The following is a 24,441-nucleotide window of genomic DNA, read 5'->3' as shown; positions in this document are numbered from 1 at the left end:
CCTAATTTAATTTCTTTTTTGTGGTTTTCGATTTGCAGGTGGATGTTTGATTTTTTTTTTCCTGTGATTTTGGGGGTTATGTCTCTGTGCTATGATCTTGCGTGTGGTTGTCTAATTTGTTTCGGTTTTTGCTTTCAGGAAACGATGCTAGCGAGGAATCGCCGCCACCAACAGAACTTGTAGACTTGGACTATCAGATTCTCACTCAACCCGAGTGGTGCCGGTGTTGAGAAGCTCACCAAGAGCAGGCCCCGTACCACCGCTGCCATCTCCATTGTTTGGGGAAAATCCATCGGAGAAGATAAGGACTCCATCTTCTCCAAATTATCATTGTTTATTTAATATTTTATTATTGTATCTTTAATAATTCCTTACCACTACATTCATTATTTAAATGTTAGAGTGAAACTTTAATCATTCATGGCAGGGTACAAATACAGAGTGTAATATACACCCACTATCTCACTGTCTGGAAAACTCACTAAGAAGATAAGAGCATGTGTATCTTCTTTACAGCTCATTGTTTAATATTTTATTATTATGTTGACCTAAAACATATCACATCACATACCATTTTATTATTTTAATCCATTAGACACATGGGTAGGCGGATCACATTCACCTAAAACCCTCTTTAATCCGTTCACCCACTACATCATTTTGAGTATTATTGTATTATTGCAACGACAATTTACAAGAATAAGCATTACTAGATGTACACCCACTACAAGAATAAGCATTTCTGATTAAATTATTATTTTTGATAAACCCATTTAGAATCTGATCTGGGTTTTGTCTGGATTCCAGGGTAAAAACTGTGAAACTTAAAGTTGGTTTGATCTGGGTTTTCCAAGTTCTGCATGGAACTGTTGGCTGCTGCTGCTCCGCTCCCACAATGCTCATTTTTTACACATTGCTTCGTTGATCCGATCCCCGCTCCAATCTGCCAAACAGGTTCGTCCCCCCTCCCAAATCCCTAATTCGTATTGTTTATTTTTGTCCGAATTTTGATCTGATTTTTTTTTCCATATTTCCAGTAAATCATTTGTTATTCCTTCTCATCTCTCTCAAGTGCTTTCACTGAAATTTTAAGTTCTTGGATCGTATTTTGTTTCTGATTTTTGTTTGCGTTCAGTGTGATTTTGTGTGAAAGAATCAAAGATGTTGGGAATTTTAAGGCAAAAAGTGGGAGCTGGAAGCTCATCAGCTATGGTACACCCTCTACTTCTGCAATTTATGAACTTTCATTATATAAAACACTTGATTAATTTATTATTATGTGATTTACTGCCTAATCTTTGTGTTGGTTCAGATTTTGGGGCAGAGGATCCGCCCTGCCACATCGGCAATGAGGGGTTGCGCATCTTTGGCGAAAGAGGTAATCTGACGCCTACCATCATCTAATCTTTGGCATTTATAATCCATGCGATTGCTTAACAAAAAATTTGTGGTTTTTGCTTTTTTAGAAGATTAATTTTTGTATAAAATATAAATCTTATAAACATTCTACCCATTGTTTAGTTTAACGAATTTTGTAGTGTTAGTTCTGCACCATTCCAATTTGCCTTTGATTGGATAAATAATAGCATTGTTTAGCTAATTTGCAAATTTCCTCATATTCCTCAGCATTTTTAGTCAAAAATTTTAGATTTTACAGATTTTTCCAGTTCAGGATGATAAAAATTTAGGGCTTTGATTTGTTGATGTGATTTCCACGTACTCTGAATTCAAATAGAAATGCAAGGATATATTAGATGTGTGAGTAAATTTTCAGTCTTCATATATTTGTTTAACCCTTAACGATACGTGAATTATTGATTGATAATTTGATAATATGTATGCTATTATTGATTAAGAAAAATTAATTCGTTAATTTGTAGGGCTTGGTTGTTTTGGCATGTTGATGTTATAAAGCTCATTTTTATAGTTAGGTTGAAGATCATGTTAGTAGATTTTTTTTTTGGTTGGTTCGGATCGGGCAATTCCGGAGGCCCTGCCATCGAGGTTAGTCTGAAGCAATTCCTATCTTATTACTTATTACATGTCAAAATCTGCTTCAAATTTGTAATTTAATATAATTGGGCTTTAGAAAAAAATTCATGATTTTGTCTAATCCAATTGAGTGATTAGAAAAATTTTCATCAAATTTCTGGGTTCCTGGGGGGTTCTGAATCTTGATGTTGAGAGAGCTTGGTTGCTTTAATTGCTAATGAAATTAGCTTCTAAACATTCATAATTTGCTTTTTTATTTTCGTTCTATATTTTCTTTGAGTTCAGACCCTGCGTAAAGCGGAAGCCTTGTGCACTGGGTACGACCTTTTTATTTTCTTTGAGTTCAGATATATTTGTTTTTTTTTTTTTTGTGATATATTGCCGATGCCAAAATATCATATTTACAAGGACAAAGATAGCAAGGTTCTAAATCAAATTTTTATCCTGGTTCTACTGTTGGGTTCACTATCAATAAAAGGCACATGAAATATGGTATTGATTTTAGAGCCTTTGATTTCTCAGATTGTTTTCATATATCGAATGTCATCTGAATTTAATTGTAGTTAATTTGTCAAAGTTTGTTGTTGTTTAGCTTTTTCAAATGGCAGCCTTAGTATTTGCCCGGTATTTTTTGTGAATTCCAAACTTTGCTTATAATTGTAGGTACGTAAAAGCTGCCAATTGGATTTGTTCCCCAGATGATAATGGCATACCTATATAATGGTTGTTCTTTTGCTTTGATGTAGAAGTAAGAAAATTGTTTTGCCCCTTATGTATCCTGCTTCTTTTTGTCCGTGTGTTCTTTGTTCAAAGGTTGGTTGGTTGTTAAACTTGCTGCTGTAGAAGAGTTAATTTCTGGTAGGCAGATGATTATAGTGTTGTTCCTATTATGCATAAGGTCGTGGTAATAATATTGTGAGATTTTATGTCTGCATAAATCCTGTAGTGGTTTTGATAATCAGAAAGTAATCTCTCAACTTCTTTGTGATTATAGTTGCTTTGATACTGTCATAGGGACTTTTATCATACTTACAAATTGATTTTGATATATCCATTCGTAGGTTTAAAATTTTTGTCAAACCCAAAAGTTACCTTGCTGGGTATATTTAAAAAGTAGTTTAATTAATCAATATTACTGTGGTAGTTTTCAAGTATTTGTTAATTGGAATTAATCCTTTTGGTTTTATTTTTAAAATTACATATCTGTGGTAAGGAGAGATACCTATTGAAGTTTTGAATTTCCATTAAATCTGATCATCAGGTGCTTAAAGATTTGAATTTTTAAAGTGGTTCCACAAAACCTACGAAGTGGTTCCACAAAAATCTGCAAAGTAGACGTTATGTTGCTTGCAGCAGTAGATTGTTTAGGGTTTAGGGTTTAATTAAAAAAGATATACAAAAAAAAAAACTAGGTAATGAGGCACTGAATTGGGTTTGAGAGTTTTGATATTATGAGAGAGGTAGGGAGTATATAGGGAGAGAGGGAGGTAGGTGATTTGCAGAAATGGAGGGTGAGAGAAAAAGGGGAGAAAAGGGGTAGTACATTCTATTTTGATTTTATAATTTTGGGGGTTTTGTGTTTAAACTTTTTTAGTACTTTTTTGTAGATATAGCCTACAAATGTTGATCCAAAGGTTGGACATAATCATTACTTTAAAGTTAATTATATTATCTAAAGTTGATTTGAATGTGATGATGATGTCAATGTATATGTAAAGCAGAAGTTTTACTCTTTCGTGTTGTTTATCTCAATCTAGCTCTGGTATTTTGAGGGTCTCCGAGAATACAATATACTGTGACTCGGGTCTCATAGCTTTCTTGCTATATGATATCATATAAGTAAATGCTAGAATGCTAAATTTTAACCAAGACCATACTCACAAGCAAAATACAAATACAAAAGTTCATTTTAAAATGAAGGTTGTGATTTATCGAAAGATGTTCCGTAAACATAGGAATTATGGATATGTAGGCATATGTATTTTAGCATTATGTGATGAATAGGTTTATTTTTTCTTAAATTATTTTTCTTTGGGTATTGCATGTCATGATCACCACAGTGATGTTTGATGTTCTTCTTCAGGTGCTTCTTGGGGATGTTGGAGCTGGGAAATCGAGTCTGGTGTTGTGCTTTGTAAAATAACAATTTGTTGAATTTCAGGTTTGTTCTATATCTTTCAAAGGACGCATTTTCTTTTTTATCCATACCTGTACTTTTATAGTATGTTATTACCAGAATCAATTGCCACCCTTAGTTGGTGGTATTATCTTTACAACACATTCAAAGCAGCGAATAAAATCGCACTTGCTATTTGTTCTGTCAACTGGACTACTAAAGTAGAACTATAGAAATATCTGGTGAAAGCAATGAAGAAATCACTATGATTGATCTGCAAAGAAGCTCTAATAAGTTACAAGAGAGTAGCAATGTAAATTGAACTGTTTATTTTGGGGATCAATTCACCTATCTCTTGCTTTTTCTTTCATTTGGAGATAATTGTGTAAATGTGTTGTTTTGTGAGCGTTACTAATGTAAAACGTGTGTTATCTGAATTGCTACATTTAAGAATGTGATTGTATTCCTGTAGCATTTTCAGTTAATTTTGCTATGAATATTATTCATGGTTTGAAAACCCGCAGCAAAGCGCGAGCATTCCTACTAGTGATATCGATTCTGGAAGCATGCTAAAACAAGGCCGTTTGGCCGCAATTCACAAGAATTGCTCTGCCTCCGCCTCCGCCCCGCCCTCGCCCCCCCTCGGCCGCCGCCGTCGTCGCTGCCCGAGCAGTTCAAATTCAAACAACAACCCCAATTAGGCTTCCACAACATCAACAACCCTTGCGTTGATCTGTACTTTCATTGTGCCAAGGGACATGACGCCATGTCGATCGTGGAAATCCACGAAACTCTGATGAACCAAGTGCTTCCCTCGTCCTGGTCGCATAATCCTCTAACCACCCTCAAACTCATTTGCGCGACGATGGTGGAAAACGCAACCAAGACGAAGCTTTCTTCACGGCGGCTGTTTGGCTCCACCAGAACCACCCCAAAACCCTTGCCTACAATCTCGTGCCAATTTCCAGCTCCTTCGGACATATCCTAGACCTTCCCTGCATTCTCTCGCAGGTTCTACGGGGTGAAGCTTACTTGAAATTTACTAGGAGGACGAGGGAGGAGGCGGATTCAAACGGAATGGTGAAGGTCAAGGAAAAGGACGCCAAGTCAAAGGCAAGTGAATTGTTGTTGAGGAGGAATGCGATCCGCACGGCCAACAAGGCGGCTCAGAGATACGAGCGCGACGCTGATTACCGCTTCTTGCACGATCGTGTTTCAGATATTTTCGCCCAGTGCCTCAAGTCTGATAAAAAATTTCATCATCACAAGGACCATGACCATGACCATCATGATGATTACTGCTTGGAGATTACCTAAGCGGCTACCTTTTTGCCTACCATTGCTGATCATCTTATGTTGTTCGTAAACATTGCAAGGAAGGTTTTCCTGCCAGAATCATGCCTCCGAGAAAGGGATGGTAGTGTTTGTTGTATTGACCGACTGAGGAAGAAGGTTTTGTTGCCCTTGAGAAAAACTATGGCGCCAGAGGGTTGGGAACCTGCCTATCGGTGGGGTTATAGAGCAGAGTACAAGCTAGAGCATCTGGCTGCAGCCAATGAGATTGATCCTGGCAATGCTGCACTGCTTCCGCATGACATATTAAGCTATATCAAGTATCCTGAGCTCGAGTAAGAGGCTGATGTTAAGTGGAAGAAAATGGTGGAGGTCTACTCAAAGCAGAGGAAGCTGAAGAATTGGCTGGCTGTGTGATGTCGACAACACCTTGTCGGCGGGTTTGGCTTTGGGGCTTTTGTTGCCACAGTTGAGTGACGAGCCATAGAAGGGAAAAGTGGTCACCTAAAGCAAAAACCCTCAGCTGCATTCGATACAAGGCGAGGTTCTTAATTCGAGGGCCGAATATATGCAGACTTTGATCAAAAGCCAGGACTGGACGACTGATTTTGGGAAGGTGTTCGCTGTGATTCTAGAAAAGGCAATGAATGCCGAATTTGAAGCCAGATAAGATGGTCAATAAGGTCCTTGCCTTGACCACATACAAACACTCCTTGACAGGCAGCAACTTCAGCTTCTGGGGGGAGACTAAGATGTCTCCCTTTCTTCTTCTAGTTTCTGCTACTAAGTGTGTGTGTGTGTGTGTGTGTGTGATTAATACTTTTGTAGAGGAGCAAAGTGAGTGACAAGAACTAAAAAAGTGGGACTGAGTGACAAGAACTAAAAAAGTGGGACTAGAAAAAGGTAGGCTTATAACGTTCAAATTCTAACGGTCACTTTCAGTGGAGGCAATAGAAACGAATAAAATGTGGGGGTTGGACTTGTTGCCTCAAGTGATCTGGCACTGGCACTTCCAAATGTAAAGAAACAAGGCACAAAGACAACTAGACGAGCACCATAGCCTTAAACGGGTTGATCTTGCTTTGGAATTTTTCATTGATCCGAGGTTATTTTTCCGAGGTTATTTTTCAACTGAGATTTGCTTTGGTGAGCATGAACTTCCCTACATTTTGGTTTTACTCGGCCCCACCGTTGAGACCACTCATGTGAGAAAGGTGACACTTGCATGGCAATTTAACCAAAGGTTTTCTTTAGGTGACACTGATCAACCAACAATTAACAATCACTCATGTAATAGAGTTGGCTTATGCAAAATCCCTACCAAAGAGTCATATTAGGGTGACATCGTAATCAGTCATATTAGGGTGACATCGTAATCAATCAACAATTGACAATAACTCATCTAGAGAAAACTCGTGGCTTTTGTTTATAGGCATCTACTAAGATTGCTTATGTTTTATTATACATACTTGGCTATCAAATAGAAAAGGGTGGTGCTATTCACACCTATTTTGACCTCCACCTACTCTTCTCATTTTTCGGCCGTCGGATCGAATAAATTAAAAAAGACCAAAAGACAAACTTACCAAAAAAATGTGTGAGAAGTTAAAATGGGAGTGAATAACACCAACTATAGAAAAAGAAACATCCATTTTTTTCCCTTTTGATTAAAAGAGGAGATATACACCGCAACATACTAACACAAAATTGACATGTAAGTTTGACTCAAATATCTATAAAATCGTATTTATTTTAGATATACATCATCATAGCCAAAACCTTAGGCATAAAAGACCCAAGGACAAGTACATGGGTGCACAAAAGGATAAAAGGCGTTCGGAAATCATTTCCCATTATTTATCACATTCCTTCTCCTATAATGCCAACGAGCAGTGATTGAGTGACGTTTACTGGAGAAGGCGCAAGGTCAACCCCGGAGGTGTTAGCATTACTTGCATCGCTGCCTTCGGGCTGATAGTTGAGGCGAACATTACTATGCTTGGATGCAGTTGATGGGGTATCATCCTCCACCAAAAATCTACCTGTTGAAAATGTTGTTACATCTTTAAAATTATAATCTGTCAAATAGTTTGGCTTCGACATAACAGTGCCTATGTCAATGTCTCCAGAGAGCATTGCAACCAAGCGTGACATAGATGGCCTCGCCATCGGTGATCCCTGCGTGCACATGAGAGCTGCTCTTATCAATCTAGTTGCTTCAGTTTCATCAAACTCTGTCAATCTCGGATCCATTAGCCCCAGAGTTTGGTCGTTTTCATGTAGAGTCCATACCTGAAAAACATTATGCCACGATCAAAGGAAATTATAAATAAGTTTTTCACAACAATGCCTAAATGAGGCTAGGCGTATGCAATTCCTACCCATTCAAGAAGATAAATCTTTTCTGGATCCAAGTTATTGTACGAGTTTGGTCTCCCGCTGAGGATCTCCAAAACAACGACTCCAAAACCAAACACATCGACCTTCTCTGTCAAATGTCCAAACATTGCATACTCCGGTGCCAAATAGCCTCTGCAATGCAAGATAATCAAATGGTTGCACAATGTTGTTTGAGATCATTAGAGGCATTATTAACATGTGTTAAAATTTCATGCAAGTATAAATGTGTGGCCATAATGAATGTATCCTCTGGAAAAACAAATGGTTGCACAATGTTGTTTGAGATCATTAGAGGCATTATTAACATGTGTTAAAATTTCATGCAAGTATAAATGTGTGGCCATAATGAATGTATCCTCTGGAAAAACAATAAAGGTTGGCTTACATTGTCCCTGCAACCCGGGTGCTGATGTGGGTTTTCTCGTCATCATAAAGCTTTGCCAGTCCAAAATCTGATATTTTTGGTGAGAGTTTTGCATCGAGCAAAATATTACTTGCTTTGACATCTCGATGTACAATCCTTGGCCTTGACTCCTCATGAAGGTAAGCAAGTCCTCTTGCTGTTCCCAACAATATATTGAATCGAGTAGGCCAGTCAAGGTGCAAGTTACTTGTTCCTGAAATATTAGTGAACACATCCAATCAAAAACATTTCTTAACAATTTTAGAGTGCTTGAAACTGCAGACAATGATGTTTCTATGCAACCTAAAAGTAGATAGGTTTGTACCAAAAAGTGCCTGATCAAGGCTCTTGTTTCCAAGATACTCATAAACCAAAATGCGGTGGCTGCCTTCGATGCAGCATCCGTACAATTTCACTAGATTCCGATGTTGCACAGCAGATATGGTAGCAATTTCAGATACAAATTGACTCTTCCCTTGGTGAGATGCTACTGAAAGTTGCTTCACAGCCACTACTCTCCCATCAGAAAGTGTACCCTACAATGTACACAGAAACACAATTTAGTGACATGAAAGGAAAGAAAAAAAAAAGTTTTATTTTCTTCTCTCGCTTGCTCGCTCTCTCTCCCTTTCTCTTGTCATTACTTTAAGTACATGATAATGATGTAATACGGATTTCACCTTATAAACAGGGCCATATCCTCCCTCTCCTAACTTATTTGAAGGATTAAAATCTTCGGTTGCAGCTCTCAACTCAGCATAATTGAAAGTATTTGGTCGAGGGCCTAATCCTAGAATATCTGCACATTCACGAAACAGTGTGACATAAGTTTTACTTTCGTGAAAGCATTCTTACTTGTGTGTGTTAATGTCAAAGCAGAGAAACCTGAATTGGATACCACTAATAATATGGTTGTTTACCTTCGTCGTCCTCTTTTTCTGATTTTTTCCTCCTGATATATAGAATCGCAAATATTAATAGTAAGCTCACAACTCCAACAGGAACTGCAATACCAACTATCAACCCAGTCCTGCTCTTCTTTCCTGGAGTAGTTGATGGAAGCCTTGAAACTGTTGGTGTAAAATCTGAGTGATAAAATAGACGAATTCTTCAGTGTCAATTAACAGCAGAAAAATACATTTAAACCACTCACAGGAAATCTCTATAAGTTAACACATACTATACCTGAAGCAGCATGGACAGCTGCTATTAGTGGGCCGTAATCACCATTATCGGGTATGCAACAAGTCCCTTTACCAACCCAGAACATATGAATTTCAAGATAATTCTCTAACACGCTAACATTAAATTTTCTCACAACTGCTCGGTTAACGCCACCTGCCTCCTTCGATATGTCAAAGTCCTTCGTCCTACAGGTACCCTAGCAAACCAAATGAAGAGGTAGGTGATAATTCTAGTCTCCTTTAAATCACCGTCTTTAGTTAATGTAGCTTAAAACATCGAAAACCTGTCCAATGAGGTGTTTACTTAAAATAAGTTAGAATTTTTATTCTATAAGCAGTCTTACCTGAATATAGATATCAAATACACGCCGTCCTAGACTTTGCCAAGTTTGCGAAGTGCGACTTTCATAAACCGTCTCTGCAAAGTGCAATGTTACAGTGTAGAGCCCATTCTCAAGGCCCAGGCCATAGTATCTCAGTGATCCTGGGGACACTCTTGAAGTCTGGAAAAGCTCTGGGGTCACATTTGTTCCGGTGACTTGTGCATGAGTTTTTACCAGAAACGGTCGGTCCACTCCGTCAGAAAGCATACCGACATTTCTGTAATAATCAAACAAACCGGCATTGCTGACAGCCCATTTCCATGTACTGTCTATACTGAACGTTGCTCGGCCAAGAGCTGAGTCTTCAGTCTCATACAATATGCCATCACTTCCCGTCATTTGTTTTCCACCACACTTGATTGAGAAGTTTGCATCTGTAAAGTTTCATGTAATACCAGAAGCTAGCCATGATTAGCGATGAAACGTCAAATTGAAGACTCATACTAAAGTTCTTCAGTCACATATTTCTAACCAGTTATGCGTATTACTGAACTTGTGAAAACATGCTTGCAATCTATATCCATAACTAGAGAAGCAATGCCTTTTCCTCTAACATGACGTTGCGTTAAAATAGTAAATGATGGGTGACATAAGAGCAGATTACATCGTGGGGTATTTCGATTGCATGGAAAATTTCTCTGTAGGCAATTCAATCCAGCAAGACTGCAAACACAGAGAACAATTATTAGTTATCCAAATAGAATCATGTAGCGGAAGAGTAGTGATAGTATTGCTTGTCTAAAACGAGTAAGAGAAACTTCAACTCACGCTATGTTTGAACTGTCAAATGTGAAGTTGTTGACCACTAAGTTCCTGCATAAAATCATTAATCAATCAACATATGAAGAAATATATCTTTATCAAAGGAAAATTCCATGTACAAGATCAAAACTTAGTAGGCAGGCAAGTAGCACTGTGAAAACGAATCTCAGCGATAATTTTTAGTCCGAACATATTCTGATGATTTAAACTGTAAAATGAAGGTGAAAGATAAAAGGACACGTACAGTTGCGATATTGCGGACCCCCACTGGGGAAAGCTTCCTGATAAAAAATTGTAAGACAAATCTCTGCAAATAACAAACTAGAATCAGAAGACACAAAATGCATGAAAGTTATTAAGAACTTGTGTAAGATAGGATTAGAATGCTTACGATTATACACAAACACATAAATGCACCGTGCATTCTTCATGACTACTTTAAGAAACGAGGACTTACATAGTCTGAAGTTGATTGCTCTTTTGGCTCGGAAGAGGTCCGGACAGACTATTGTTTCCAAGAAACCTGGCCATTTTGATTATAGTAGAAGGCACCCAGAAAAGAAAAAGAGATGAACAAACAAAAGGTCAGATGTGCACAAAATCTAGAAGGATTAGAGTACGACTTAAATCAAAGTAGGGAATGTTGAAGATTTGATAACTTATGTATGATAAGGCAAGAAAAAGATAATAATAAGGACGGGGATTACAAGGATGTAAGAGAACTCAAGCTGAACAAGGAACTTGGGAGTTGGCCTGTCAAATCGTTGAAACTCAGATCCCTGCAACACTAACGATAAGTATCAGAATGAAAGAAAACTAATTGGTCTCGTTGGGACTCAAGCTTATATTTGCTGGTACATACAGTGTCTGTAGACTTTGATTTTCTCCAATATCAGATGGGATGGTACCAGTGATTAATGCGTTTCGTAGTCTTCTGTATTCCAAAAACATAAAATTTGATAAAAAGTAAATGGAGTAAGATATCAAATTTCAGAAGGAAAAAGAAGTTAGATGAAAGTATCTGGATCGATGAGAATCTTCACTTACAATTCAGTCAAGCTTGTCAGATTTTTTATGAAATCAAGAGAGGAGCTCCCATTGTATATATCACTGATTCGCCTACATCATTATATGCAAAATAAACTGAAATCCCATCTTCGGAGAAAGAGAGAGAATTACAATTTATGAAACATTTGTACTTAGAAAGAGAGAGAGAATTACAATTTATGAAACATTTGTACTTACAGAGTGTTCAATGAGGTCAGTTGAGAAAAGCTGGTTGGTATAGGGCCTTCGAAAGAGCTCCCTTGAATTTGCCTACAGAAACATATAAGAAGCTTGTCAACTAATTATCCATCTCAGGTCTGCTTTCATAAACTGCAAAAGATCAAAGGTTTCTCTACTTACAAATCATAGAGTTGTGTCCAATTCCCTATGAAATCTGGTATCTTTCCTGAGAAAGGACTGTCCAATGCCCGGCTAAGCTCATCCAAGAAAAGCAATCTCAAAGTACTGGATAAACGAACAAATCTAAAATACGATTTAAGAGCCATTCTTACAAGACTTGCATGTTGGTGAGCTTGGCAAATGTTGAAGGAATTTCACCACTGAGTCCACAGCTGTCCATGTAACTGTGAAAATCATAAGGCAACCGATTAAGACCCATTTTCATAAAGTGCAATTTTTGCTCATCCGTGAGGAATTAACATGTAAATCAAATTTAATGATTTAACGAAGCACTTACATTTCCTCGAGCTTGACTAAATTACCAAGTTCTGGAGGGAGTGTTCCGGAGAAATTATTTGGTCCGATGTCCCTGCAAGTCATGTTGAACGGGCAAACACTTACTTGAAAGCAATTATTGAAGAGTGATAGAAGGTTCTGTTGAATGGTAAGTCTATAGCTGTTAAAATACAAAGTGTGCAGCTCTAATGTAGTAAGGCAAATAATGCCAGGTGTACTGATCCTAGCAACTAGCTAGATGTAAGGCTGAGATTGTTTTGTGAAGAGGGAGAATCCACCTTGGATTCTAATGGTTATGTAAAGCACAGAGTGTGTGTGAATTGTAGAGAGATGAAGAGAATATGCTCTGCTAGATTTTGCAGAGAGAGAAACCTTCAGAAAATTCTTCCATTGTTATCCTTCTCATTTTCTGTTCTTCGATTGTTCATGCATAACCAGATTTTTAGCTTATAACCATAGGTTCTGTATCTAATGTTTACGACACAAAATTTTACTGTACACTCTCTAATTTTTCATGGCTTACAGCACAGTTAGCTCCGTAAGGTTTCCAAGCTCCTTGGGGATGGACCCAGAGAATGAATTGACCCTAATTGACCTGAATGGAGATATCAGTTAGTGAAAGATAAGCACTATTAAACTTAATTACATTACATAACAAGAAACTAGTACTGCATTATTCAATAAAAGCATAATGATTTTTTTGTAGATTACGGCATAAATAGTAGCAAAAAGGTGTAAAGAACATAACTGTAGATTATGATATTCAAAATGAAGTATACAAATTGCTACGGGTCTCATTAGAAGTATGAGTACTTAAAGAAATGTTCTCTCACTACTTACAAGTGAGTCAATGCAGCCATATTGCCAATGAATGCCGGTAGGGGACCGGTGAAATAATTCTGATTGATCCTCCTACAAAAATTGAAAGGAAGTGTAATCGTTAACTCTTAATCTTACAACATCACCATATTTTTGTTGAAATCCCACATCGGCTAGAGAAATAAAGAAGGAAAAGTTTAAATATCTAAATCTCACTCAAACTAATGCGGAGGCCTTTTGAGATAAACCCCACACCTGATGGATTGTGCATGTGGTAATTACCAAGTTGGAGACAGTATCAGTGTTGTTGGAAGTGAGTTTTTGGCCCGTTCTCTGATAATTCTACAATTTTTAATATCCAATATATGATTTTAATGAACCAAAAACAGAGAAGGGAGTTGAAAAGAATTCATACATATATGTGAGATATCTCAGAGCCACAAATTCTTCTGGAAACACCCCTCGTTTGTTAAGAGCATACACTCCTGGAAAGCAAAAAGATTGAACATTTAGAACTACATAAAATGGAGCGACACAGTCAAATTATGACGTCAATATATATAGGTAGCAAGTGAAAAATCAGCAGTGGCATGGAAATCTTGTTCATAAGGAGAGAGTAGTTTGACATACAGTTTGGTGATGTGGCATGTAGTACCGTTGTCGTAAGTACAGTTGCAAACGATGGCTGGGTTGAGATCGTGGTTGTTATTGGGGTTCTCAAATTCGGTACTGTTGATGGCAGATCCACTGCAGGGTTCTCCACTGATATTCCACAGCCCCGGCACTGCTTTTGTGTCCCATTGTTCAAATATTGAGTTCAACGCCCTCACTGCACTCTCACTTAATTCAGTCCTTGTGTGTATTACATTATATCACACCATAATTTGACTTGTCTTACCACTTACCAGACTATCTCGAACCAAACGAAAGATCAAATGATTATTACAAATGAAAATTACCCTTAATTTGGATGTTTAGTATATGGGAAGAAAAAAAGCTTTACAAATAAGTTCCTCGAAACTTCATTTCATATAATCGAAAAACACTTAAAATGTCATTTTGTTGAGGGAAAAAAGCCCAGTTCCTGGTCAAAAACACTTAAATGTGGCAAAGTGTGTGTCTAGGGGGGGGGGAGAGAGAGAGAGAGAGAGAGAGAGAGAGAACCTTCAGATGGATCAGTGGTAGCCTTTTGAGCAAAGGACAGCTGAAAGCAGAAGCAGCTGAGGAAGCAGAGTAATAGTATCCTCATCATCAACTTCATCTTCATATCGTACATGTGCAGAACTTGCTCTCCTCGACGGCGTGAACTTAAACGACCAACACTTATATTCCGACTGGCTGAATCATGCATTGCATGTAAGAAGAAGACCATTAGATTTTAGTCAAATATTGACAACGTAAACATATATAATCTTTATATATAAAGTCAAGGCTCAATGAACAGTGTTTTTGGGTGTCACAAGCTTCACACCAAAATAATTAGACAAAAATGTCTCTCAAACAAAAAACTTCAAAAGCAATCCAAAATAATGCATCAAATGTGGCAGGGGTATTTTCTTCATTTTAATAGTGTTTTTTTAATAATTAATTTTTTGTAGTTTTTTTTTTAATAATTAGTACCTCACAATAGGCTAATAATAATATGATTCAAACAATTGTTCATTAAATATTATTTTCTCTATTTTTAAACATGTTCAAAACATCTTAAGAGACTGTAATGCCGATTATAAAAAGTCTTTCGCGGATAATAATGTGATTAAATTAGTTGTCAAATAATTTTTTTTTGACAAACGATATTATCTACATTAAGGGAGGGGGTGAGCTTAGTCTCACAATAGGCTAGCAATAATGTGATTCAATCAGTTGTTTATTAAATATTATTTTCTCTATTCTTAATATAAATTCAATAGAGACTGATTTTATTATGTGGATTTAGCTGCTTTAATTGGTTTATGAGAGGTTTCTTCTAGCATGATCTAATATTATTCATTTACTTCAAATATTTGACTTTCCTTTTGTCAATTTACGAATATAAATACATTTAAAATGTGTAAGTCACGTGTAACACGCCATGATTCAAAAAATGCCTTCTGCACGCGTGTGAGCACGTGCATGAAGGCTAAGAGAGGGTAATTTACAAAAAATTACATCAATTATGAGTCGAATCATAATCTCATACATTATGTTTTAAATATTGCAATGTCATACCTCAACTTATAAATTCGTTGTAATGTCATACCTCCGTTAAATTTTCTGTCAATCTGACTGTTAAATGATGATATGACAGAAACGAGACCCGCTTTTTGGACAACTTGAATAAAAATTTAATTAATTATTAATTTTTTATTTGACAATTAAAATTAAAATTAACTTTAAAAATAAAAAATAAAAACCTCTCCTCCTTGTTCCGTGGAAATCGTCCCCGTTCTCCCATCACTCCTTCCTCCGCTCCCCTTCTTCCTCGTCCTCCTTAAACACAGCTAATTTTCGTCCTCCTCCGGGAACAACTGATACACCGCCGATCGCAAAACGCAGGTGGGTTTCGATGGCAAACCAAAACCAGACCCAAATCATCTTGCTCCAACAGTCTTTACATAAAACTAATTTGATTTCTTCATCATAAGTTCACTAAGATTTCGCAAAACTGAGCATTAGAAACCATCCCCTTATCATTTTCCCTCTCTTCAAATCCCATCACCGACTGGGGCTTTCGCCCCACTGCCATTTCTTCAATTTCTTCTTCTTCTTCTTCACCATTTTTCTAACAAAAACCACCAAACAAAATTGCAAAGGGAGAGTTCCAGAAAGCCAAAACGAAGAACCCCACAAAAACAAAACCCAAAACGAATAACACAAATACAAACCCAGAAAATTCAAGAAATTAGAGAAAATTAAATTTTTTTTTAAATTAGAGAAATTAAAATTTCAAAAATTCAAGAAGTGGTCATTTGAAAATTCGCCCAGAACTTCGGATTTTCGAAATCCTCCATAATATTAATTGAAGAATGGAAGTTCATTAAAGCCCAATTTTTTTCTTTTTCTTTCCCCTTTTTTCCTTTTGATGTTGATTCGAAGAGAAAGAATGAAAGAGAGAGCAAATCCTCTGATGCGGGGATGTGGGGGAATCTGGTGGAAGGAGGATATGGGGTGGCTGGGGTCCATGGATATGGATTAGCTATGGCAGATCAGCCTTGGCATCTAACAGAATGAGAATTTTGAGTGCAAAACAAAATTTTTAGAGTGCCAATATAATATTTTATTGTTTTAAAATTAATAGTCACGTTTTTCTTTCTTTAACAAAAACATGGAAAGGTACATTGAAATAAGTAATTATCAGTAGCGTACTACGTAATTTTCTCATCTATATAGCCTATTGTTAAGGAATTTCGTATGTCTTAATTGAGACTGAGATAATTTTGTATGTATGTAAACAACATGCTTTCTCTCGGTCCATGTATTTGCTACTAACGTCTTAATTGGGAACGACTAAAGTATTTTTGTATATATATAAACTTACTTTCTCTTGGTCCATATATTTGCCAGTAACATCTTAATTGGAACTTAGATACTTGATTTTTTTTTCGTAAAGTGAGATACTTTTGCTTTTTTTTAGGTAAAGTGAGATATTTTGCTTTTTTTAGGTAAAGTGAGATACTTGATTTTTTTTTCGTAAAGTGAGATACTTTTGTTTTTTTAGGTAAAGTGAGATACTTTTGCTTTTTTTTTGGTAAAGTGAGATTCTTTTGCTTGTAGGTAAACAACTCGATTTCTCTCAGTTAATATATTTAATGGTAACGTCGTAATTGGAATTGACATACTTATCTATGGATGTAGACAACTTGCTTTCTCTCAATCTATATATTTGCCGGTAACGTCTTAATTAGGACGACTAAGGTAATTTTGACTTGCTTTCTCTCGGTCTATATATTTGCTAGTAACGTCTTAATCGGGAAATGACTTTGCTTTCTCTCGATCTATAGATTTACTAGCATCTAGAAAAATTCATAGTTGCATACTAGTCAATGAATGAAGATCCAATTACAGAAATATCTAAACTTTAATTCAATGTAATATTGTTTTCCCAAAAAACAGCACAATCCCACAAAACTAAAGTAAAAAACAAAACAACAACAACAACAATATACCATGAATTAAATTAAAATTCTCACCTCCACCTCCAGCAGAGCTTTCGCATTCTCAACCTGTCGCAAAATAAAAAATCAAATCAAATTCAAGTAAAAATAAAAAAGAGAACTTGAATATAGCAACCCTACTCCCCCCTCTTTCTCCCTCTCCCCCTCTCCCCCTCTCCCCCTCTAACAGAATGAGAATTTAGAATGCAAAACAAAAAATTTAGAGTGCCAATATAATATTCTATTATTTTAAAATTAAGTCACTTTTTTCTTTCTTTAACAAAAACATGGAAAGGTACATTGAAATAAATAATTATCAGTAACGTACTACATAATTTTCTCATCTATATAACCAGTTACAAAATTTCTTATGTCTTAATTGGGGGTGAGATAATTTTGTATGTATGTAAACAACTTGCTTTCTCTCGATCCATATATTTGCTAATAATGTCTTAATTGGGGACGACTAAAGTACTTTTGTATGTATATAAACTTGCCTTTTTTTTTGGTAAAGTGAGATACTTTTACTTTTTTTTGATAAAGTGAGATACTTTTGCTTTCTTTTTTTTTGGTAAAGTGAGATTCTTTTGCTTTTTTTTGGTAAAGTGAGATACTTTTGCTTTTTTTTTTTGGTAAAGTGAGATTTTTTTGTTTTTTTTTGGTAAAGTGAGATACTTTTGCTTTCTTTTGCTTTTTTTTTTTGGGTAAAGTGAGATACTTTTGCTTTCTTTTTTTTTTGGTAAAGTGAGATACTTTTGCTTCTTTTTTTTTTTGGTAAAGTGAGATACTTTTGCTTTTTTTTGGTAAAGTGAGATACTTTTGCTTGTAGGTAAACAACTCAATTTCTCTCAGTTAATATATTTAATGGTAACGTCTTAATTGGGATTGACATACTTTTCTATGGATGTAGACAACTTGCTTTCTCTCAATCTATATATTTGCTAGTAACATCTTAATTAGAACGACTGAGGTAATTTTGACTTGCTTTCTCTCGGTCTACATATTTGCTAGTAACGTCTTAATCGGGAAACGACTTTGCTTTCTCTCGGTCTATAGATTTGCTAGCATCTAGAAAAATTCATAGTTGCATACCAGTCAACGAATTAAGATCCAATTACAGAAATATCTAAACTTTACTTCAATTTAATATTGTTTTCCCCAAAAACAGCACAATCCCACAAAAATAAAGTAAAAAAAAAAAAAACAACAACAACAATATACCATGAATTAAATTAAAATTCTCACCTCCACCTCCAGCAAAGCTTTCCCATTCTCAACCTGTCGCAAAATAAAAAATCAAATCAAATTCAAGTAAAAATAAAAAAGAGAACTTGAATATAGCAACCCTACTCCCCCTCTTTCTCCCTCTCTCCCTCTCCCCCTCTCCCTCTGCAATTCACGCGTGCACCCCCTCCCTCTGTAACCCTCCCCGTGAAACCCCTAAACTCCCCATAACCCTACCACCCTCCCCAGTATCCCACCCCTGTGATCTTCACCTTCTTCAATCTGTCCCAGCGATTGGATCTCCGAAATATTCTATTCATGAAGTACTTGATAAAGAAACCCACTTTAGTTGGATCAGTGATCCCAGCAACTATTAAATTTTCATAGTTTCCAGTGGCAACATGCATCCATAGTTGGGGTTGTCACTTGAAAGCACCTGAGAAATGAAACTTTAATTTATACGATGAAACATATTAAACAGATAGTGAGCATAGTATATAAAGTGAAACAAAAAAAAAGACTTCTTACTGACAATGCTTCCATTTACAACATCACATTTGGCAATTAATTTCAGAGGGTGACTTAGAGCTCTTTTAACGATATCTGCTTCGGCCTGCAAATTTCAATATAATTTTAGCCAATATTCAATTCAGCATGTCATCATCAAATATTTTTTTGAGTCAAAACTGATAACTAGGGTTGTAGTGTGCTTTAACTACATCTTACATGAAATCACTATGATTGACAACAATGAGAACTCGAGCTATGAGAAACCCTGTTCTTAAAGCCTCATGCCTTAACTCTTCAATAAACATTTCATTCAGTGCTGACAGCATACTTATAGGGAACAGTTCCACCATCCAGCGGTGTTTTGATTGCAGGATGATGTTTGAATTTCTATAAGGAATAAGGAATAAAAATAAAACCAATAAATGTTAGCCTAGGAGTAGGACCGAATATTTTTTTCAGGTCAGATAAATGACTCAGAACTTGGAAATCACAACCCAAAACACAGATTAACAAATGCTATCATTTCAGATTTTCACATACAACATAGCAGATAAGGAAGAGTAAAGAAAATTAGAGAGAAATTCGAACAGAATAAGGATAACTACCTACGCATAGACTTACCATTATCACCAATAATATTCCACAAAAGATATATATATTTGGTGACAATCATACATTTGATTCCCACAATATTTCATGTCTTGCATAAAAATTAGAAATTAAAAAAAATTAAAAAAAAAAAAAAAAAACACACACACACACACAAAGAAGAAAAGGGTACCTCATACTTTCCCTGCAGCTGCTTTTCAAAAGGCAAAATGCTTTAGATCTAAGTACCAAGCAAATATAGAAGCGATTCAACAATTATCAAAGAAAATCAACCATGCAAGGAACAAAACTTAGAAACTAAACAATTATCAAAACTTGTGAAGAATGCTAAATCCAACTAATTCGAAACATAGAGTAACCCGAAAGAGAGAAAACTTATAAATTCTATATAAATTATAATCCTTTAGAGTAAATCTCCAATATCCATTATCCAATTAACCTAATTGTATTAAAAACCTAGCAAATCTCCACTAAATTAAGCATATTTTGCAGTAAATTATTTATCTTTTCACAGTAAAGCAATAAAAAGATCATGAGCAAGTAAATCTGGACCACTACGATCAAAATTCCAGCAATCAATAACCATGATTATAAATTTTGACAAACTTACAGTTGCTACAGCGTTTGACAATGATCAGGCAAAAACCGAATCTTTCGTGGAGCAGCAGATGTTCTATCAAAAAAATGAATAATCGAATTAGTTGATTAAATTTACAGAAGAAAGAGAGAGAAGAGGGGAATGAAGGAGAACAGCAGAAGGAGATGAAATCAGATTCAGAGTTTGAGAGTCAATTGCTGAATTTAGATGGACTGACCTTTTCGATCATAGACAGTCAAACTGGAATGCACAGGGAGAAGCGGAAGAAGAAAAAGAAGATGGAGAGGGGGTGGTCAATAGGTTACCCGATGCTGGTCGAGGTCGGAGTTGACAGAAATCAACGAAGCCCTGCGCGATTTCGTCGTTGTGAGCTGTGAGAGAATACGATGGTCACATGACTCAATGTGACATCCATAAAACTTAGTACTACAACACTAAACTTAAAAGGAAAAGTACAGAAGAATCGAAACCATTATAATTCCTTACATGATACTGAATGTCAGTTAGTTAGAAGAGCCCAAGAAGCAATTGTTCCATCTGCTAGCAATCGGCATCTCCCCAATCCATCTGCCAAAGATATACACCAAATTAGATGGAAACACAAAATTGGTGGGGCTAGCCAGCCAGCCATCATTCTAGAGGCGGTCTAGCGGTTCACTACTAATTAACATTGCCAACATTCATTTCTTTTTGTATTTCATTTAGTTAAGCTTCCAACATGGGATTTTAACATTCTCCAGCCCCAATAGCATCAATCAACACAACACCACAAACCCAAAACTGTGCATAAAAGAACAGAAATCAATGACTGATTACAAATTTACATGAGGGTAGTAAAAGCTAATAATGCAGGTTGATTTCCACATTGTTAGCATGATAAATATTGTCATTACACACTTGTGCACCAATTAAGGCAGGATATTATGTCTTTCTTGTATCATCCACTCTCTTACTAGTCCTCGTTTTTTTGCGCAATGCAGTTACAAATTAACATTGCCAAGCAATAAATTGATAAAAAGGAAGGGGGAAGATACAACCAAGCCACCTATAGACCAACCAAGTAAAACCAGATGCAAACAAATATACAATTAAGCAAACTTCAAAAGATACAATAGCAAAAAACCAAACACATATAACCAGAATCTAAGAACATTTTAATGACAAAAAAGAAAACTGACCTTTTGCCTGGAGGCAATGAGAAAATATAGAGAAGCAGACCAACTATTTGAAAAGGTAAAAACAAAAGACTGAAATCAAACAATGATATATCGATCTCCAAAATAAATGTACAATATCTTTCAAATTTGATGATAAATTTACATGCAATAAATCGCATTATCACTCGTACAACTAATGTACTTCCTATATTAGACCACACAACACATGCCCAATAATCACTTCATTGGTGCTCTGCCTCATTTGCAAATGTAGTTTTATCTCCACTGAGTTTCTACATGCATGGGAACATATGTTTTTCTTGTTAATTTGAATAGATTATAAACTGTTTAACGAATTCCTGGAATTCATATCTGTAATATCAAACTATATCAGTTGGATTTTAATGGTAAGTAAAATAGTTGTATAATGAACAATGAAAGAAGGAAGCCAAATAATGACGATGAAAGAAGGAATCCAAATAATGACAATGAAAGAAGGAAGCCAAATAATGACAATGAAAAGAAGAGAATTCAAACACATTGAGAATATTAGTTTTAGATTTTGAGAACAGATTTATTCCATTACCGTTTACCTTTCCTCTCTTTTAGCAACAGACAATAGTCATTAAATTTCTTCTCATGGCATGTGTGATGTGAGCTTGGCGAAGCCACGTTACCCTAATTTCTTTTCTTTTTTTTGAAAAAAATTATACAAGTGGTACGGTTTCAACTGTACATGTTTAACCTTGGTGTTTTTCAATTTCAGTTTTACCTTTATCATCCATTAATTTTCCTATCCAAAATGTTTTGAAAAATAAATCTATAGCTGCTAACGGTCTATATGCTTCATGCTGTCAAACTCTGTAATCTAAAAATTCATGTAAATGCAGAGGTTTAGCTAAAGGACAGGCATCGAAGAAATCCAGAAATCCTTCCATGGCAAACTTAGTTGTACACCCATGGCGTGTGTGTTGTATGTTAGATGCCCCCTCTCTTTTAACAACACACAATAGCTTATGCAAATGCAAAGAGACTTCAACATGTTTCATTTAAAATAAGTTTACATTTTGTAGCAAATGCATATGGCGAAATAGTCTATAAGTAATCATACTGGCAACCAAACAGAACAGTTCAAAAACTTCAATGGAAATATAAATTGCAGAAAAAAAACTTGAATTTCCAAACCCACAAAATAAAAAATTCAACCAGGTTAAATGTAAGAAGAAATACCAAGAATTGAGAGCTGCAGACAATCAAAATGCTCATGATCTTGGTCGTGCTGATGAAATCCAAATCTGTACTTTCATGTCCTCCTCCTCGGTCAATTCCTTGAGAAGCTTCGATATTGCCAACAATGTCTCCTCTTTGTGGCCGTGGCCGTGGTCGTGCCAACTGCCATGGATCTCTCTCCTTCTAACCAGACACCACTTCAACCCTTTCTCCTTTCAAACTTACCTTTAGAAAATAGAATATGAAACATTGTACGTAGAAAGCAAGGAATCGATAATTTAGGAGGTTTCCCAGGACAATAATGAGCTTTTAAATATCATATTCCCATACGGATGCACAAATACAGAGAGACACTACAGAGACCATTTGATGAAAAAAAATAGAGATGCTGAGACTCAACAGACACTATTCATAGATCCATGACTTAGAATTTCTCAGATCCGGTTGAAATTAATAAATAAAAAATTAGGGATGTGAATTTATACCTCTGATAGTCTGAGCTCCGTTCTCCTGATTCCTTTGCCGGCTTGGGGCAAACCTGAGGAGATTGGCGATTAGGGGATACGAATTCAAAATAAAAATTCTAGTAGTCATCGTCACTGCTGCAGTAGTCATCGTCCTCGGATTCCATCGTTGTCCGACCACAAAAACCTAACAGCGGCCGGAGAACCACAGAACCAAGAGTAAAAAAATGAGTGCGGGAGAGAGAAGCAGCCAAAATACAGAGAAGATGGCAAGAGAGAGGAGAAATGGAAAGCAGACAAACAAAAAGCAACATGGGTGCTAGCCAATTTCCCAAACCCCACTTCTGCTAAAGCTACATGCTATTGATTATGATTAAAAACTAAATTAATCATATCATTAATTCGCCCATGAGCGGTAGGTCTCGGGTTCGAGACTTGGGAGCAGCCTCTCCATAAATGGGGGTAAAGCTAGCCGACATTCACCTCTCCCAGACCCTGCGTAAAGCGGGAGCCTTGTGCACTGGGTACGACCTTTATTAATTGCTAATAAATAATGGGTTATGTTTGTTTTCATGAATTCAGGCTCAAAATACGAATTGTAAATCCAAATTTTGAAATTTAATTGCTTTATCTCCTTACCCGATAAAGCCAGACGATTACTGATCACTAAGCGTCCAATTCTTGAAAACTACCGAAATCAAAACAACAACTTCCACTCAATTTCTCAGCAACAGAAATATCAAGCCAAATCAAAACCAAAAACTTTCAACTAAATTGCACAAAAGAGTCAAAATTTAATTGCTGTACAGAACTATTGGTTCAATCGAAAACAATTAGAATTCGAGACCCTACCTCCTCCATTCTCTGAGAGCGAAGCCCTCCTCAGGCAGCATCTCCGATGGAGCCGGCAAAATCGGATCGTCGGACCCGCCAAACCCTCCATCAAAGCCCTGGCCGTTCGATTCAGCGTAGTAGATCAACGGAGGAGAGAAGGCCTCCGATGCCGGCTGAGTGGCGAAAGAGTTGTCTACAGCGGAGCCGTGGAAGATTGGGGAATCGGTGGCAGAGTCCTTGAGCAACTCGGAGTCGACAAAGGAGTCGAACCGGAGGAGAGTTGGGGGTCGTAGCCCAGGTAACCGTCGTGCAGGTGTGTTGAGGGTTCTTGAGTTAATTGAAACATTAAACGTGCAACTGCTTTACAAACCTGAGGATCAGTAACTGGTCAAACATGAGCTTGTACTGGCGAAAGCCATAATGGAAAATCCCTGGCATAATGCTCTATAAGGACCCCAAAAAATCGCTTCAATGACCCAATAACAGCTCTATGAATCATGATAGGCCGCCTCTTTTCAGAGTTTGAGTCAGCATATGTTAAGTCAAAACGCTGTGGTAGGTTAAATCAACCTGTACAATTTGGGAAA

At 36.6% G+C, this 24,441-nt stretch overlaps 1 protein-coding gene across 1 annotated transcript; it reads right to left on the bottom strand.

Moving 5' to 3' along the window:
* Positions 1 to 7,147: 7,147 nt before the first annotated feature.
* LOC103431967 (probable LRR receptor-like serine/threonine-protein kinase At1g56130) lies at positions 7,148 to 13,565 on the bottom strand. The gene is made up of 22 exons (XM_070821289.1): positions 13,511 to 13,565; positions 13,117 to 13,188; positions 12,800 to 12,871; positions 12,278 to 12,349; positions 12,093 to 12,164; positions 11,941 to 12,012; positions 11,779 to 11,850; positions 11,581 to 11,652; positions 11,396 to 11,467; positions 11,241 to 11,312; positions 10,991 to 11,056; positions 10,778 to 10,840; positions 10,540 to 10,584; positions 10,376 to 10,434; positions 9,733 to 10,145; positions 9,390 to 9,585; positions 9,125 to 9,289; positions 8,885 to 9,003; positions 8,530 to 8,740; positions 8,187 to 8,418; positions 7,783 to 7,933; positions 7,148 to 7,693 (listed from the first exon to the last, which is right to left on the bottom strand). Coding segments are annotated over exons 1-22 (2,802 nt in total). The 5' UTR covers positions 13,513 to 13,565; the 3' UTR covers positions 7,148 to 7,261.
* Between the last annotated feature and the right edge of the window lie 10,876 nt (positions 13,566 to 24,441).

The sequence above is a fragment of the Malus domestica genome, chromosome 05, assembly GCF_042453785.1.
Source record: "Malus domestica chromosome 05, GDT2T_hap1".
In the NCBI taxonomy this organism is placed as follows: domain Eukaryota; kingdom Viridiplantae; phylum Streptophyta; class Magnoliopsida; order Rosales; family Rosaceae; genus Malus; species Malus domestica.
This window is presented reverse-complemented; position numbering and strand designations above follow the sequence as displayed.

Excerpts from the sequence above, each read along its gene's own strand:
- LOC103431967 (XM_070821289.1), bottom strand. Across the intron at positions 12,872-13,116 it reads ATGGCTGCATTGACTCACTT|GTCAATTAGGGTCAATTCAT; the intron begins GTAAGTAGTGAG and ends ATCTCCATTCAG. Across the intron at positions 11,653-11,778 it reads CTGACCTCATTGAACACTCT|GCGAATCAGTGATATATACA; the intron begins GTAAGTACAAAT and ends ATAATGATGTAG.